Source organism: Halichoerus grypus, chromosome 6 (assembly GCF_964656455.1).
Source record: "Halichoerus grypus chromosome 6, mHalGry1.hap1.1, whole genome shotgun sequence".
NCBI classification, from domain to species: Eukaryota; Metazoa; Chordata; class Mammalia; order Carnivora; family Phocidae; genus Halichoerus; species Halichoerus grypus.
This window is the reverse complement of record NC_135717.1, coordinates 24199108-24213770: the sequence shown is the minus strand read 5'-3', so window position 1 is coordinate 24213770 and position 14663 is coordinate 24199108. Positions and strand designations below refer to the sequence as shown.

At 50.8% G+C, this 14663-nt stretch overlaps 1 protein-coding gene across 2 annotated transcripts; it reads right to left on the bottom strand.

Annotated features, from left to right (window-relative positions):
* Positions 1-2728: 2728 nt before the first annotated feature.
* Positions 2729-13528, bottom strand: LOC144382256 (transport and Golgi organization protein 1 homolog). 2 transcript variants are annotated; one of them, XM_078074727.1, is made up of 13 exons: positions 13242-13528; positions 12932-13009; positions 11811-11874; positions 11503-11641; positions 9412-9513; positions 8684-8744; positions 8540-8575; positions 8393-8460; positions 8175-8269; positions 7147-7229; positions 5186-5348; positions 4511-4593; positions 2729-2919 (listed from the first exon to the last, which is right to left on the bottom strand). In XM_078074727.1, the coding sequence occupies exons 4-13, from the start codon at positions 11625-11627 to the stop codon at positions 2743-2745; spliced, it is 993 nt and encodes a 330-aa protein (XP_077930853.1). In that variant the 5' UTR covers positions 11628-11641; positions 11811-11874; positions 12932-13009; positions 13242-13528; the 3' UTR covers positions 2729-2742. The 2 variants fall into 2 exon arrangements, with proteins under 2 accessions (XP_077930853.1, XP_077930852.1); XM_078074726.1 differs by lacking the exons at positions 12932-13009; positions 13242-13528 and having other exon boundaries at positions 11811-11948.
* Positions 13529-14663: the final 1135 nt, after the last annotated feature.

Genomic DNA, 14663 nt, shown 5'->3' with positions numbered 1-14663 from the left:
AAATCAGAAAGTGGGATCCCAGCTCATTCTTCTAGAAGGTCCTGAGAGTCAGCAGTTAGTGTGTTCACCTCCCAACTAAATGCTGCTCCCCTTCCTCTTAATTGGAGTCAGGATTTCTCCCCACAAACCAGCCTGCATGTGTAACAAAACCACCACAGCATCTCTGACGTGGCGTCGCGGGACCCCTCAATCCACGGACCCCTGAGGAAAATACCTCTGGTTCAAATACCCTCAGGGAACATAAGGACCAAACCAGGGGAACAGCCCCCAAAATGCAAGCGACTGTGCTGCTCACCTACCAGCAGGTCCTGGGAAGCCGCCCAGAACCCCCTCCTCAGCACTCAGCCAACAAGGCTGCTTCTCCGTCGCTCCTCAGGAGGCACCAAGTTGCTGCAAAGGCCCCAGGTTCTCCCCAGGGCGGCGGCAGAACTTGCTGGTAAACGCAGCTCTGGCTCTCGGAGGGCTAGTGGGTCCTCAGGGGGCAGCAGCAACCTCTCCTGCCCTGAGCTACCCTGGCTCAGATAACGCCATGACGTCTTCTGACAGCAGGCAGTTGCTGCGCGCGCGGGGACACCGCCCCCTCCCGGTGGAGGTGCGCGCGCGCCATCTGCTGGCCGCACTGGGAATCCCTACAATGCTCAAAGCCAGGGCCCCTCAGCTGCAGGCACAGAGCATGCTCAGGTCCAGCCAAGCCATCTCTCTCCATGACAGATCCTGAGGCTCGGCCCCACAACCCCATGCAAAAGGGGGTGTGCCCATCTTCCCAAGTGAAACGGCCTCTGCAAAGCTCAGCCCTAGGAAGGTTGGAGCTTTGGGCTCAGGGAAATCTGATCACCGGCTTTCCCACCTTCTCTGGTCCCAATGCTCAAAGCACCTACATCGACCTCCTCCACCCTGGTCCATGGTCCACTTCCATACACCTAGACCAGCAACCTCTTGTCATCCTTGAAATTCCTCTTCGTCTCTGCTTCTCTCTACCCTGTGTCTCTCTCTTGGTTCCTCTCGCTTTCTAGGACTTGCCCAATCCCCCCACCACTCACTCAGCGTCTCTCTCCCTGACAGTCTCTTTCCCTCTCTCCCCAGGCCCTCGGGCCTTCTGCTCTGTGCAGCCCTGTCCAAGACCACAGGGAACCACCTCTCCTGTCTCCCCCTCTCTCCTGCCATCATTCGGCCCAGACCCTGCTCACAGGGCATGGCAATCCCATTTTCAAAGGCTGCTCAGGCTGACCTTGACCACAGCAGTGCACTTCCCAGCCACTCCTGGGAAGCATGTGGACAGACAGACCTGGACACCTCGGTGGCCCAGCCACGACCCCAAAGCTACTGGGGGATGGCTGCTTCCACAAGCCGGGAAGAAGGAGGGCTTTGCAAGACCCAGGAGTTCTGGTGCAGAATGGATTGGAGTACAGGACCTAAAAAGTGACAGAAGCATACACCCAACTCCTCCTGTGTGGTGAGGGAGGAATGGGTCTCCTGTCATTGGCCTCTGCCCTGCCCATCCCTCAACAAGGAAACTGGGGGAGGATTATGGGGCATCGTGGGTCTTACCAAGAAAACTGTCACCATCAGCCCCGCTCAGAGCCCAACTGCTGTTGGGGGGGCAGCTGGTGAGGTGAAACCAGTGCACACAATCTGGATTAATGCAGGGCCTCCTCACTGGTCTCCTGCAGGAACGGCCTCCGCTCTACCCGAGAGAGGCCCATCCACTCCCCTGAGCACCTCCATCCTTCTCATCCACAGCCTCCTGTTTCTAGTGACTCATGGCTCCCTCTCTTGTCCTTCAGATCCATCGCTGGTGCTTCCCTTATACGGAACACAACATCTATGTCGTTTAATGAATGTGTCCCTCGCTGCTCTCAGACCCCTGAAATTCCCTCCTCATCCCTCCCAGAGCACAGAATATGGTCTCTGTACAGTGTGCATGCGCATACCTGCTGTGCCCAGCTTTTGGAGAAGAGCGGCTCTCCTTCACCACAAAGGGCCCTGCCGACCACCTCAGTGTGAGTGAAAGACAAAGTCCATTAAAGGCGTCTCCTGAGCAACCTGAAGAAAGTGATCCTGTCCTTAGCAACATTCACTCTCCCATAACATGAGAGGCCTGCATGCAGGACTGCTCTTCCTTATGGAGGATGCCCCAGCGTCTGCATCTGACCCACGTCAGAGAAAAGACGGAAGACCATCCCACTGGAAGTGACTGAGCAACATTCCAACAAACCGTCTACACCTGCCTCCAGCATCTGCCACTGTTTCTCATTCTCACCTCCCTTACCGGACAAGAGGCTTTCCCACAAGTATCCACTGACTGCCGAGGACAAGGGACAGACCCCTACCCTGATGATTAATCAAGGCACCATAGCCCTGCTTCAGGTGTTTCTATAACTAAGGAAATGAGAGCTCAAACTCAACACGCTGAAAAAAAGTGAGAGGTGTGTTTCATCCCACCCAGAACAACAACTGTGGACTCTGGACGTGCCCGACGGTAAGAAATATATGTCTGCCATTGTGCGATAGAGACGCTTCCTTCCCAACGACGGCACCTCCCCTACCCCCCCCCCCCACCCCCGCTCAGTGTGTGCAAATAGCCAAGCACAACACCTGTATGTCCTGAGAAACCTCAGGATGTTACAGCGCCCCCTGGCGGTTTTCCCCTCGCAATGTCAAGGCCTCAGCACAAACTCAGCCTTTGCCCCACCAACTCAATAAGAAAGAAGACAATACACATTGTAAGTCAATTCATACGATTCATATCATCCCACCCTGTGCTGTAGGTTCGGGTGCAGGGTAAGGACGCAGAGACCACTGGGTGGGTGGAGGGAGATGTGCCCCAGGGCCCCAGGATGGTGATGAAGGGGGATCCGTGGGGTACGGTGGACCCAGTGGGCCGGGTACAGGAGCGGGTCCTCTTGCATCCACAGGGTTCTGCAGAACAGAAACCAAAGGAATGTTGCTATGACAGACAGAAGCAGAACCCCCACCAACCTGAAACCCAAAGAAGCAGGGGTCAGCACCTGGCCCTCTCTTCACCCTGAGCTTCCAGGGAGCAGAGCACCAGTGCCACTAAACCCTAGTCCCCCTCTTGGTGCCACCACACACTCAGGGACCAGGGAAGGAAAGAACGTAGTGTCCCCACACATCACCATCCATGTCTGAGAAGGTGGGACGTCAAGTCGTCTTCTCCTACCAGGTGACCAGAGGCCACAAGAAACGGCCCATAAGCAGCATATGCCAGACAGGCACGCATCTGCGTCCAGGCCCACTCTGATCCCCTCGTCCAGTGTGGCCCCAGAGGCTTGCCATGTGACTCAGTGAGAACAAAAACAGGCTGAGAAGTCCGGAGAAGCCCAGTGTCCACACGTGGAATCACAGCCCCTCGTGGGTCCAACTGCTTCCCACCAGCACCCGCCTGACCCTGCTCCGCTTCCCTCCCTGACAAAGGGGTCTTCTTCTACTCTCCCAAGTGCTGTCCATGGCCACAGACACCGCTCAGGAGACAGGAGTTTCTGGAGTCCTGCAGCGGACCGGGAAAAGTGCTGAGAAGAACACGATCCCGAGGAGTTCGTGAGACCCAGCTCTGTGGATCTGCGTCACCGGCATTCCGATGCTCCTCAGCTCAGGCACAGAGCAAATGCGTAGTCGTAGTCCTTGGTGCCGAGAACCACTGAGGGGCCGATTCTGCATCCCCGGATGCAAACCAATGTGTCTGGAGAGCAGGCGTCACCCTCCCAGGATGGATCAGGAGAGACGCTATCAGTTGGCACAGCCACCAAAGCGCATCAGAACCCGCTCACGGGAGCACGACTGAAACGTGTGTGAGCCGTGGGCCCTGCAGGGAGTCACCGGGATTCCCTCTTCACGGCTGTGCTCCGGGGGGCCTTTTCTACCACACACCTGGCCCCTGGCAGAGTTCACCTTCATCTCACCCAGGGTGCAACTGGAGGGATTCCGGGTCGCGTCTTCACCCACACAGATGGAACGCACGTGAGGTCGCAGCTCACCTTCTCCACCAACACTCACAGCTGCCCAAAGCACGTGGCACAAAGTGTGAGGCAGGGCATGGCTTTTCCCGTTTCCAGCTGTGAGGATTACCGCAGACATTCTCCCAGCTTAGTCTCCTGACCCGAAAACCAACACCACTACCGCTCTCGTGGGAAAGCAAACTGCAAGGAGTCAGCGGGACTGGCCGACTTCAGTGTGGAGTGACATATTGCTCTCCTCCGGAGTTTACACACACACACACACACATGCAGACACACACACACACACACAAGGGCAGGGTCCTGCTCTCCTTCATTTCTAAGCACCTGGAGCTTCAGGACGCCCCGCGGAAGGTGATGATTTGGAAACAGAGAAGTCTGTAGGCTCCGAATGAAGACTTGGCATATTGAAAGGTCAATGACACCACACACAGATCCCAGGACATACCCAATAGACACAGGTCAGGACAGGGTGCTGCCCAGACAGGAACAGGATTCCAGAAATGGTTACAATTGAGGAAAGACACAGTATTTACCTGGTCCTTCTGTGGGACCTTCTTGGGCGGGGTGCCGCTGTTGTCCCCTTGAGTGCCACAGGTTTCTGAATACGGCCGAAGCCCTACAAGGGAGGGAGGTGGATTCAGACTGGCCTTGACCATGCAGGATGGAAGCCAACCCTCTACACCTGCCCCACCCTGTTCCACTCTCTCCCACTCCCACATCCCTTCCAGATTCAGAGCGTTTCTCACAGGTCTCCTCTCACCCCTGTGGACAAAGGAGACACAAGTCCCCCACACCTGAGGATGTGATCAGTCCACCCAGTGACAGATGTTTTCAAAGCTAATGAATAACACTGGACAACTGGGGCCTCCACAAGTCACAGTGACTTGAGGTTGTGCTTCATCCATCCCAGGGCCCAAAACATTGTGTCTGCGCAGTGCCCATGGGCAAAGCTTTTATGTCTGTCTTTTGCAAACTGTCACTTTTCTTCTCGATGGCGGACACCTGCTGCCCATTTCTGTAGGGTGAAACAAGACAGTCCATGAAATGGATGTCCACAGAAAGGTGAGGAATGCTACTATGTCCTCACTCAGGTCGATCCTTGCATTGCAAAGCCTTCTGGTACCTCCTCTACATCTTCCCCACCAACTGAAGTACTTAAACTATGAATAGGCTTTACGATTCAGGTCATCCAATTCAGATCATCTTACCATGTGTAGCAGGAACGAGCTGTGCTTGAGGCCCCCATGTCCACCCATGTGGAGGAGGTGCAGGTGGCCCATAGCCAGTGAAGCCTGGTAAACCCTGCCCCATGTGGTAGGGCATATGGGGGGGCCTTGGGGCATGAGGAAACCCTCTCACATCTGTACCGACCTGCAGAACAGAGGAGAAAATATTTGGGCAAGACACACAAAAGTTGCAACACCAAGAGCTGAAACCCAAGAGAGCTCTCAGCATCCTGCTCCTTCTCCAATACCATGTTCCAGGAGAGCCACATCGTGCTAGAAAACTTTATCCCTCCCAATAGCTGCCTTCTATAATAAGGGGGGTGGGGTGAGGAAGGAGAATGGATGTTACAGGAATAACCTACTGTCACCAAACATCACTACCCATGTCTGCCAACGTTCACTACCAAGAAGTAGTGTCTTAAAGGGTGAAAAGGGATCACTGGAAACGAGTAAAGCAGCCCACACTCCAGACACGGAGGCATTGACATCGTGGACAACACTTCATCGTTCCTCTTCAACCACCGCAGAAGATTTGGGTTTGTTAAGAATAGACAGAATGTGGGGCGCCTGGGTGGCTCAGTCGGTTAAGCGTCTGCCTTCGGCTCAGGTCATGGTCCCAGGGTCCTGGGATCGAGCCCCGCATCGGGCTCCCTGCTCAGCGGGCAGCCTGCTTCTCCCTCTCCCACTCCCCCTGCTTGTGTTCCCTCCTCGCTCTGTCTCTCTCTGTCAAATTAATATTTAAAAAAAAAAAAGAATAGGCAGAATGTGGTGAAACTGAATGCCCTTTCTCCACAAGGAATCTGAGCCACTCGAGGTGAATCCCTTGCCCGCAAAGCCCCTGACTGTCCCCACCTGCCTCACTTCCTGACAAAGCGGTCTTCTACTCTCTGCAGTTTCTGTCCAGGCCACAAAGACCCTTGAGGAATTAGGGGCCTGTGGTCTGATAGTGGACCTGGAAAAGGGTTTTCCCAGAGGAGCATGATACCAATGGCCCTTATTTACGTGCAGCAGCTGTGTTTATCTTAAAACACAGTCTTCGGAATTTTCCGCACCCTGAGTTCCAGAGCAATTTTGTCCAGTGGGAAATTAAGATGGGAAGGCTAAATAACAGAATTCACAAAAATGTTTATGTTTTCTCATGGACAACTCCAGAACGTGTGATGAGAGAAGAAACCAGCTCTCACAGTGACATAAGACCAAAAAGACCTGCTCCTAGAAGCCCAACTGAAGGGCTTGTGAGGCCCGGGTCATGCAGCTAATCACCGACATCCCCCCTTCAGATCGTGTGGGCCAGTACACCCAACAGCTTTGGAAATTCACAACAGTCGTCGAAAGGGTACAAGTAGAGGGATTCTGTACAGCATTTTTACCAGCAGAAGTCAAACAGGGATGACTTACGAAACTTGCCCTATCTAAGAACATGCCAAACTGCAAAACAGGCAATATAAAATGGAGAGAGAGTTTCCCCTAGTTTCCAGTTGTGAGGATTACCACAGACCTTGTCCCAGGTAAATCATCTAACCCCAACATGAACACTACACCAATCGCACCTGATCGTAACCTACTGACTGGCAGTCAGGCCGGCCAGAGACTTCACTGTGGAGTGACGTGTCATCCTCCTCGAGCTAAGTCCCCGCCCGGGCACTGTGGGTGGGCAGGGGTCGACTCACACACACACTCACACACACACACACACACACACACACACAGTGAGCGCCCTGCCATCCTTCACCTCTAAGCACCTGTGGCTTCAGGAGGTGCCACCGAAGGTGAGGATCTGTAATGGAGAAGCCTGTCAGCCCCTGGGTGAACTGCTTGTATTTTGAAAGGTGAACGACACCACAGACAAACCCTAACCCACCCAACAGACACAAGGCCAGGACAGGGTGCTGCTCAGAAAGGGAGAAGTTTCCGGAACACCTGGTAGAGGCCACGGTAGTTACCTTGCTCATCCCTGGGTCTCTAGGAGGCTCGGTGCCCCTGTTCCCCATGGGAGACGCACCAGTTTCAGCATCAGACCAAAGCCCTAGAACAGATGGAGGTGGATTCAGACCAGCACCGACTGTGCAGAATTCAAACCCACCCTCCAAACCCGCCCCTAACACGTTCCCCTCTGTCCCACTCTTGGGTCCCTTCTCAGACACACAGCATTTCTCAAATGTCTCTGCTGACCCCAGAGGACAAGGGGGAGACCTCTGCCTCTCCCCCTCGAGGATGGGACCACCATCGCCCAGCTTGCTTCAGGTGTTTTCATAGCTAAGGGAACGGCAGTAGACTGCTCTGGGCTCAACCAGCTAAAAATGGAGAAACCCTCAACATGAACGGCATGCATTCTTTTCTCAGGCCGCCAGTTGACGGTTCAATCCTTCAGTCTATAGATGAGGCCTAGCATGTGTGACTGGCTATTACGTAAATATTTAAGAGAAGAATTGGAGTAGACTAATCGTACAGTCAGGAGCAAAGTAAAAATAGGCAGACTGAGAAGTAAAGCTGTGGCTTTATACCGATAACATTAGAGGAGTAAAATGCATGACTTTCACGGATTAATAGACTACTGTCGATGACAAATAAAACAAAAATCAAGGAACCTCCATAAAGAGTAAATAAATGCCATTTTTCTCAATTTTTGTTTTTTTCCAAAAAGTCTTCACCGTTGCGTCAAAGTGGGAAGGGAGCTCGGGCTCACAACTCCTCCAGGCTCAGCTCTGCAGTAGGTGGGTGGTAGAGGGGGTGGGAGGGTCTGCAGTCAGGGGAGGGGCATGAGCTCCACCTGTCACAGGGACAGGGGCCCTGCTGCCGGTGGGCACCTGAGGAAAGCACCCTCCTGTCACCCCTTCAGACGACCTGCTGTCCTTAGGGAGTGCTCGTGATTCTCTCCAGGACACACAGTGATCACCCACAGGAACGGGAAGGACATCGTGTGCTTTCCCAGCAGAGATCAGGCTGCTGCATTTCACAGCACGCTCCCTACCTCTCCGCACACGGTTCTGTGTCTCAGGTCTTCCCGGCATCGGTTCCTGCCTCATGGATCCCTCAGGCAGCGTCCCTCTCCTCATCATGTGCAATCTTGAATACAGAAAAAGAATGGACGTCTACAAGAATTACAACACCATGTCCTCTACTAGACTCTAAACAGCTTAGCCTTGACCCCTCAAGACACCCAGAAAAGGGCACGTCAAACTCGCACACCTGTGTCTCACGTAGGCGTTCTCCCTGCTCTGCTGCACTATCTTCCTCTCCCAAACCCGAGCCTTAGTCTGGGGGAGAAAAACACATCCACCTTCAGCTGTGCCGGACTGTGCCCCAAACGAAGAGGAGGAAAAAGAAAACACTTACCCAGTTATCTAGAGCACTTCTCTCATGAGCTGCGATCTGAAAAAGTCAACACACCAAGAGCCCATGTTCAGGGATCTAAGGGCCACTTCCATCACCTGCAGGAGGCGCGAAGGGGCCAGGATGTTGGGGCACAACTCAGGTTACCTTGTGTTTGAAGGTGAGCTCTGCCTCCCGCAGCTGATCTTGCAACGCTCCGACTTCTCGCCTGTGAGTTATAATTGCTTTCGTCAGATAACACCCAATATTGGCTGCGATTTTAAATCATCTGCCCACGTGGCCATTCTCCTCTTATCTGTCCCCTCATACAATTGATCCTGACACAGGAAACACTTTTCACATGGTTATAATGCACAGCAGGATCAAAGCTATTGTTACCTCTTTTCCGTAATCCTTTTTCTTCCCCTGCAGGGTTCAGAGTTGACATAATTTCCTTACCCATTTTCAATCTTTCCCTAATTTATCACATGACAAGTGTGCCATCAAGTGTGCTGGGAAACTTCTATCCTCGCCATGGTTCCCAGGTTTGCAAAGACCAGCGCCATCAGATGGCACTACCGGCTTTATGGGTAGGATTCATGCTACGACAAACTGCTTTCCTCAAGATTAGGACAACTGACACCACCCCCAGGGACGATGGCGTGGAAGAAGTTTCCACAGAATCAGGCCAGCGCTGGGGATCAGGACATGTTTAGTAATGAAATGGTTTTGTTCTTTCTAGAGCTTCACTTTTTGTGTCTGGTAATTCTCTCTGGATATGCCTCTGAATTTTTGTTTCTATTACATGGGAATTGAGTCTAAACAATGAAGAAAAGTGAAAAATATGAAGTGAACAGGGATGTCAGGAGCCGCTAATATTTAGTGTCTGAACTCACTTGTACTTGTCCGTTTCTTCTTTGATTCCTTTCAGATTTTCCACGGCAGCTGACAGCTGACTCTCTGTTGCCTCCAGGTCACGGCGGGTCTTTGCGACCTTCCTAAGACAGGAAAGGTATAGACATGGTCCAGTAGCCAAGGTCCAGAAGTTCTGCCGTCATTCCTCCCAGCACACTGGATGGCCTAGATTCCAGTGTCCCTCATAAATGCACAGACTGACAACACAAGGAGGGAAATGAACTGAAGGTCCCATTTAGGGTTCAAGAAAAATCAAACTCCGGATGCTGCCAAGTCGTTGCAATCGGAGCTGTCTTTACACTTCTCTACTTCATTATCAAGTCCTCAAGTAACATTGCAGTTTGTGTCCTCTCAGAGTTGGTCTTTTGTCGGAGACGGTGAAGGCTCCTTTCAGTTCAAAGTGAAAAACCAAGCCTGACCAACTATAGGATGAGGCGGGGGACCATCGTTAGTCGTACACCTCCACGGGGAGCCCTGATCCTCAGACCAAGGCTGTGCCTGACACGATGAACCCGAAAGGAAGCCTTCCAGAATATGGCTTCATCAGCATGGCAACTCACTCCCAGACATCTCTGGGTCACCAACTACAACCCCCGCCTCCTCCTTTGAAGAGGCCAATCTTAGTGCCGGCAATATGTCCTCAAGTGTAAAAGGCTGTGAACTGTCACATAGTCAGTGTGTTCTCTCCACGCAACAGATTTCAGATGGAAAACTATCAACTGCATGGAGTCAACCGACTTGAACAAGACTGAGTTCACTGATAGTGAAGGCAGCAACGTGCGATGCTTAGAAAGGCTGGTTTGCTGTGTTGCCCTCAGACTCTTTTGTTCATGGTGTTGATTGAAAGGGTTTCAACAGGACACCTGATTTACTCAAGATCACATGCAAAAAGACTCTTAGAAACGGAGTCAAAAGCTCCAGACAGAGAAAGACACGTGCATTTGCTTCTGGTCTCTCAGGCAATCCTTCAGCAAATGCTTTCTGGAGCGGCTGTAATGGAGTGGCTCAGTTGTAAAGTGTAGAAGACAGAAAGGTGGTCAGGACACTGTACCCACCCCGAAAAGAAATTTCCAATGAACAGAACCAGGATGCCAATGACACAGAGCAGCCCCCACCCCCGCTGTGGGAAGGAATAACACAAAGCTGAGTGTCCAGGGAAGACAGGGAACAGTTTTGCTTTTCAACGTGAATGAGGGACTCGAAGGTCCTGATCTCCTCCTGAGAAAATCAAGGAAACACTGGACAAAAGAGCAAACTCGTGAGCGAATGCACCCAATTTCTAAAGAGTACATGAAGAAACACGAGAACCAGATGGAGAAGAAGGAAGCCTAGGAGAAGGCCAGCCTGGCAGTGGGAGCCAATCTCCCCAGGACACATCAATACATTCTGGAACAGGCAAGTGAACTGGAAAGAAGCTGAACAACTTTATGGGCATGGGCTTAGAAGGAAACGAGTCAAGTTCAGGGTCAGCCAGCAAAGGTGAGCCCTAGTGAACCCGCAGGCTTTGGCTGGGACCCAGGAGAGTTCCACCTAAAAAAATCAGCTGGATGGGAAATACCCTGGCCTTCTTAGGGACTGGGCTACAGTGAGTGATGTCAGTCGTACACTGGATGAAGGGATCCAGGACTGCTGGAGCCCCAACCCACTTTCCACAAAGAAACTCCCAGTGTCTCTGCAGCAGGACAATTCCATTTTTCTATCCACATTATTGACCCAAGTCTCGTACTGAACCAAAAGTGACTGAATTCAGGGCTAATAAGAACATGGGATGACACGGAAAGCAAAAGGACAATGCAGACAGACCCAGAGGGGATCCAGGTATCAAAGTTTTTAATGATGGTACCTTCCCTCTTCTACTCCAAGGAGTCACACAACAAGCGTGACAAGCAGTTAGAACACACAGGGAAATGCAGGTCACACACATCAAGGCAGGAAGGGCAGGCACTATCCTACAGAATGCATTTGGCAAAAACACTCTAGAGCCAATTCTAAAAGAAATACAATTATCTAGACTGGCCGTCACAGAAATTCATACAATAGTATCTGTGGCAATTCACACAAGAATAGCTTACTCTTCGGCAGCCACTCGTCTCTGTTCAGAGAAATCCACCACGATACCCACTTTCCTCCTCAGGAGTTTCAATTCGGCTTCTTGAGTGGTTTTCAAAGAACTCAGGGCATTGCAATGGTCTTCCATCCATCGTTGATATTCTGGAAAGGATGAGTTTTCTTTTGTGTGTGTATGTGCACATGACCTGAGAACTTCGGTTTGATAGGGAAAGGAGAAGGGCAAGACCTTGAAGGCAGGAAGGCATTCTTTCCCTTCCCAATGCAAACTCATTGCCACCATATGGGGATTTCTTCCCCCAAAATAACATACCCTGCAGTTCTCGTTTTTTGGCCCTAAAGGCTCTCTGCTCTCCATCCTCGGATGCATCCTGGGCCTTTAAGACAGATATGAGAAAAGACATTCAGGAAATCATGATCACACAACAACGTGAGGGCGCCTAACAGGACAGGATCATGCAGTGCAACAAAGAAAGCCCTTAAGGCATAACAGAAGAAGGAGAAAGTAAGCAAAGTGGAAAAGAGTTCAAGTCAAAGAACTCACAAATGACTTTCTTAGTGGCTTTCATTCATATATATATCCACATACATACATATATACACGTCTTCCCCTATTCACATTGAAAATGCTCCGTTTGGCATTAAGAGAGGAAGGGACTGTACAGTCGGGCCAGCCATCGCCCTTCATCGCTCAAGTATCTTGTGGGGATCTGCTACATATCTTGGAGGGCAGGGCTGAATGATGTGATCATTACCTCGCTGTGAAATCAACCATACTTCCTAGTCCTTATAAGAGCAAACCTCATCATGGTGGTTCTAAGTGAAATCCCAGCTCACTGCTCCGTAGGAGTTTCAGTTCCCAGATGCCCACTCTCTACTGTGCTAAACAGCAAGCGAGGATGCTGCACTCACCTCACCCAGTGAACCAAAAGCCTGCCGGAGCCACATTAAGCTAAAACTCAACAGCCAGCTCTTACCACATCCTGATTCTTGACCTTCTTCTCTCTCTCAATTTGCAAGTGAGCCCGTGCCCGACGAAGGGTGTCATTTAAATTTTCATGAACTTCCTCAACCTTTTTGATGTTCTCCTTCAACAAAACATTTTGAATGAGTAATAATAATCCATTCCTTGGGGCACCTGGGTGGCATCCGGGTGGCACAGTCGGTGGAGTGTCTGACTCCTGCTTTCGTTTTGGCTCAAGGCCTGATCTCAGGGTTATGGGATTGACCCCTGCATCAGGCTACACACTCAGCATGGAGTCAGCTTGGGATTCTCTCTCTCCTTCTGTCCCCTACCACTCACTCTTTCTCTCTCTCTCAAATCAGTCAATCAATCAGTGTTTAAAATAATAATAATAATCATGATAATGATGATAATTCATTACTTTGATTTCTGTTGGTAGGACACAATTCAGGCAAAGAAGGGATTCTTACCTTCCATTGAAGCACTTCCTCAGAGAGAAACTTATGTTCACTCTTGGTTTCTGCAAGGTGTTTCTTGCCTTCCTGGATCTATAAAACATATGAAGAAGGAAACAGAATTCCAAAATAGCATCGTGTTACACAAACCTATCTACTCATGTGTGACTCCTTTCAAAATAGAGAGGCAGTGCTCTACATTTGTGAAACTTCTCTTGAATCAGGACCATTTCTGGATCACATGAAATAGGTCAATAGGATGAACTACAAGAGGTGGAAGTAACCAAAATGAAATCACAAAAAGTATTTGAAAAGGCACTGATACCTTCAGCTCCCAAAGGGATATTTCCTGAGCAAGCTCCCTGTTTTCTGTTCTAAGTCGATGGATCTTCTCCTTTATTTGTTGTAAGGTTACTAAAAGGAGAAAAAAGCATCTCAAAGATAACTAGCAAAACCAGTGACATTGAATAATCCCAGTGTATGAGCACCAGAGACACATTCTCTGACACTTGGGTGTAACTAACTTGTTAGCATTCCCATTGTGCCCTAAGGAAGCAAGTTTTAGCAGCATTGGAAACCTAAGACAACCTATTTCGGGGAGATTCCTACTGAAATTTTTTTCAAAAATAGAGAAACGCCCTCAAATGTCTTCTAAGTTTGCTCCCATGCGGAAGCACCAATCTTGGAAAATGCAATCACTGCAAATGCTGATGTCATCCCCAGATACCTAACAGAAAAACCAAGCATCCTGTCAACTAACATTTCTCTCCTCCAATGATTAAGGTACAAAAATAAGTCCCTGCAAACAACCCAAAATGAACAAAACCATCCTTTGCTCCTGCTCAGCGCCATGTCCGTTTCCAGATCCTCCTTGGAATTCCACACAAGGAAAGCTCAAAGTGGCAATTGAGTGACACCTCCAAGGCCTTCAGTGACTTTCTGCTGCTCACAGATTGCCTGTCATGAACCCTAGGCAGGGGCTCTGGAGGACAAGATCTTTGGAATCAAACACACTCGGGTACAAACTCCACATTACAGTCTCTGGAGGGCCTGGATAACTCACACTCCCTGGGACACAAGCTTTTCTCATCCCAACATGAGAAGGTTACCCTCTACCCTGACAGGAAAACAACACTCATGAAGCGCCCTATCACTGATGGATAACACATCGAAGGTCAAGAACACAGACTCCTCTAACTGGCACTTAATTCTCTCATCTCGGGGTACTTGCGTGGCTCAGTCGGTTAAGTGTCTGCCTTCAGCTTGGGTCATGATCCCACATCGGATCATGATTCCACCCTGGGTCCTGGGATCCCACATCTGGGTCTGGGCTCAGTGGGGTGCATGCTTCTCCCCCTCCCTCTGCCAGCCACTCGGTCTGCTTGTGCCCTCTCTGTCAAGTGAATAAACAGAATCTTCTAAAAAATCGTAATTCTCTCATCTTACCTCAAAGTGCAAACTTCTCTTCTATTGGCCCAATGTGAGCGCTCTCGTGCCCTGAGATCTCTCTTCTCACCACCCCCACTGCTGCACTCACAGGGACGAACACCAGCATTCGAGGGTTTGCTATGTGCCAGGCAGCCACCCTGGCCGTCAGCAGACAGCACCACGGAATCACCACAATCCATGAGGCCCGACACAGTACATCACCCCCACTGGCACCCGTTCCTTTCCACTCATTCTCCCCTGGCAGGAAAGGCTCCCTCCACTTCAGACTCAAAACCACGCTTTAAACCTCTCTTGTGAC

Bases quoted from the DNA above. Each gene is read 5' to 3' on its own strand.
- LOC144382256 (XM_078074726.1), bottom strand. From the start codon at position 11,901: ATGTCTTTTCTCATATCTGTCTTAAAGGCCCAGGATGCATCCGAGGAT. The intron at 5,349-7,146 runs GTAACTACCGTG...TCTGTTCTGCAG, and splicing joins GAGACCCAGGGATGAGCAAG to GTCGGTACAGATGTGAGAGG. The intron at 2,920-4,510 runs GTAAATACTGTG...TCTGTTCTGCAG, and splicing joins AGGTCCCACAGAAGGACCAG to AACCCTGTGGATGCAAGAGG.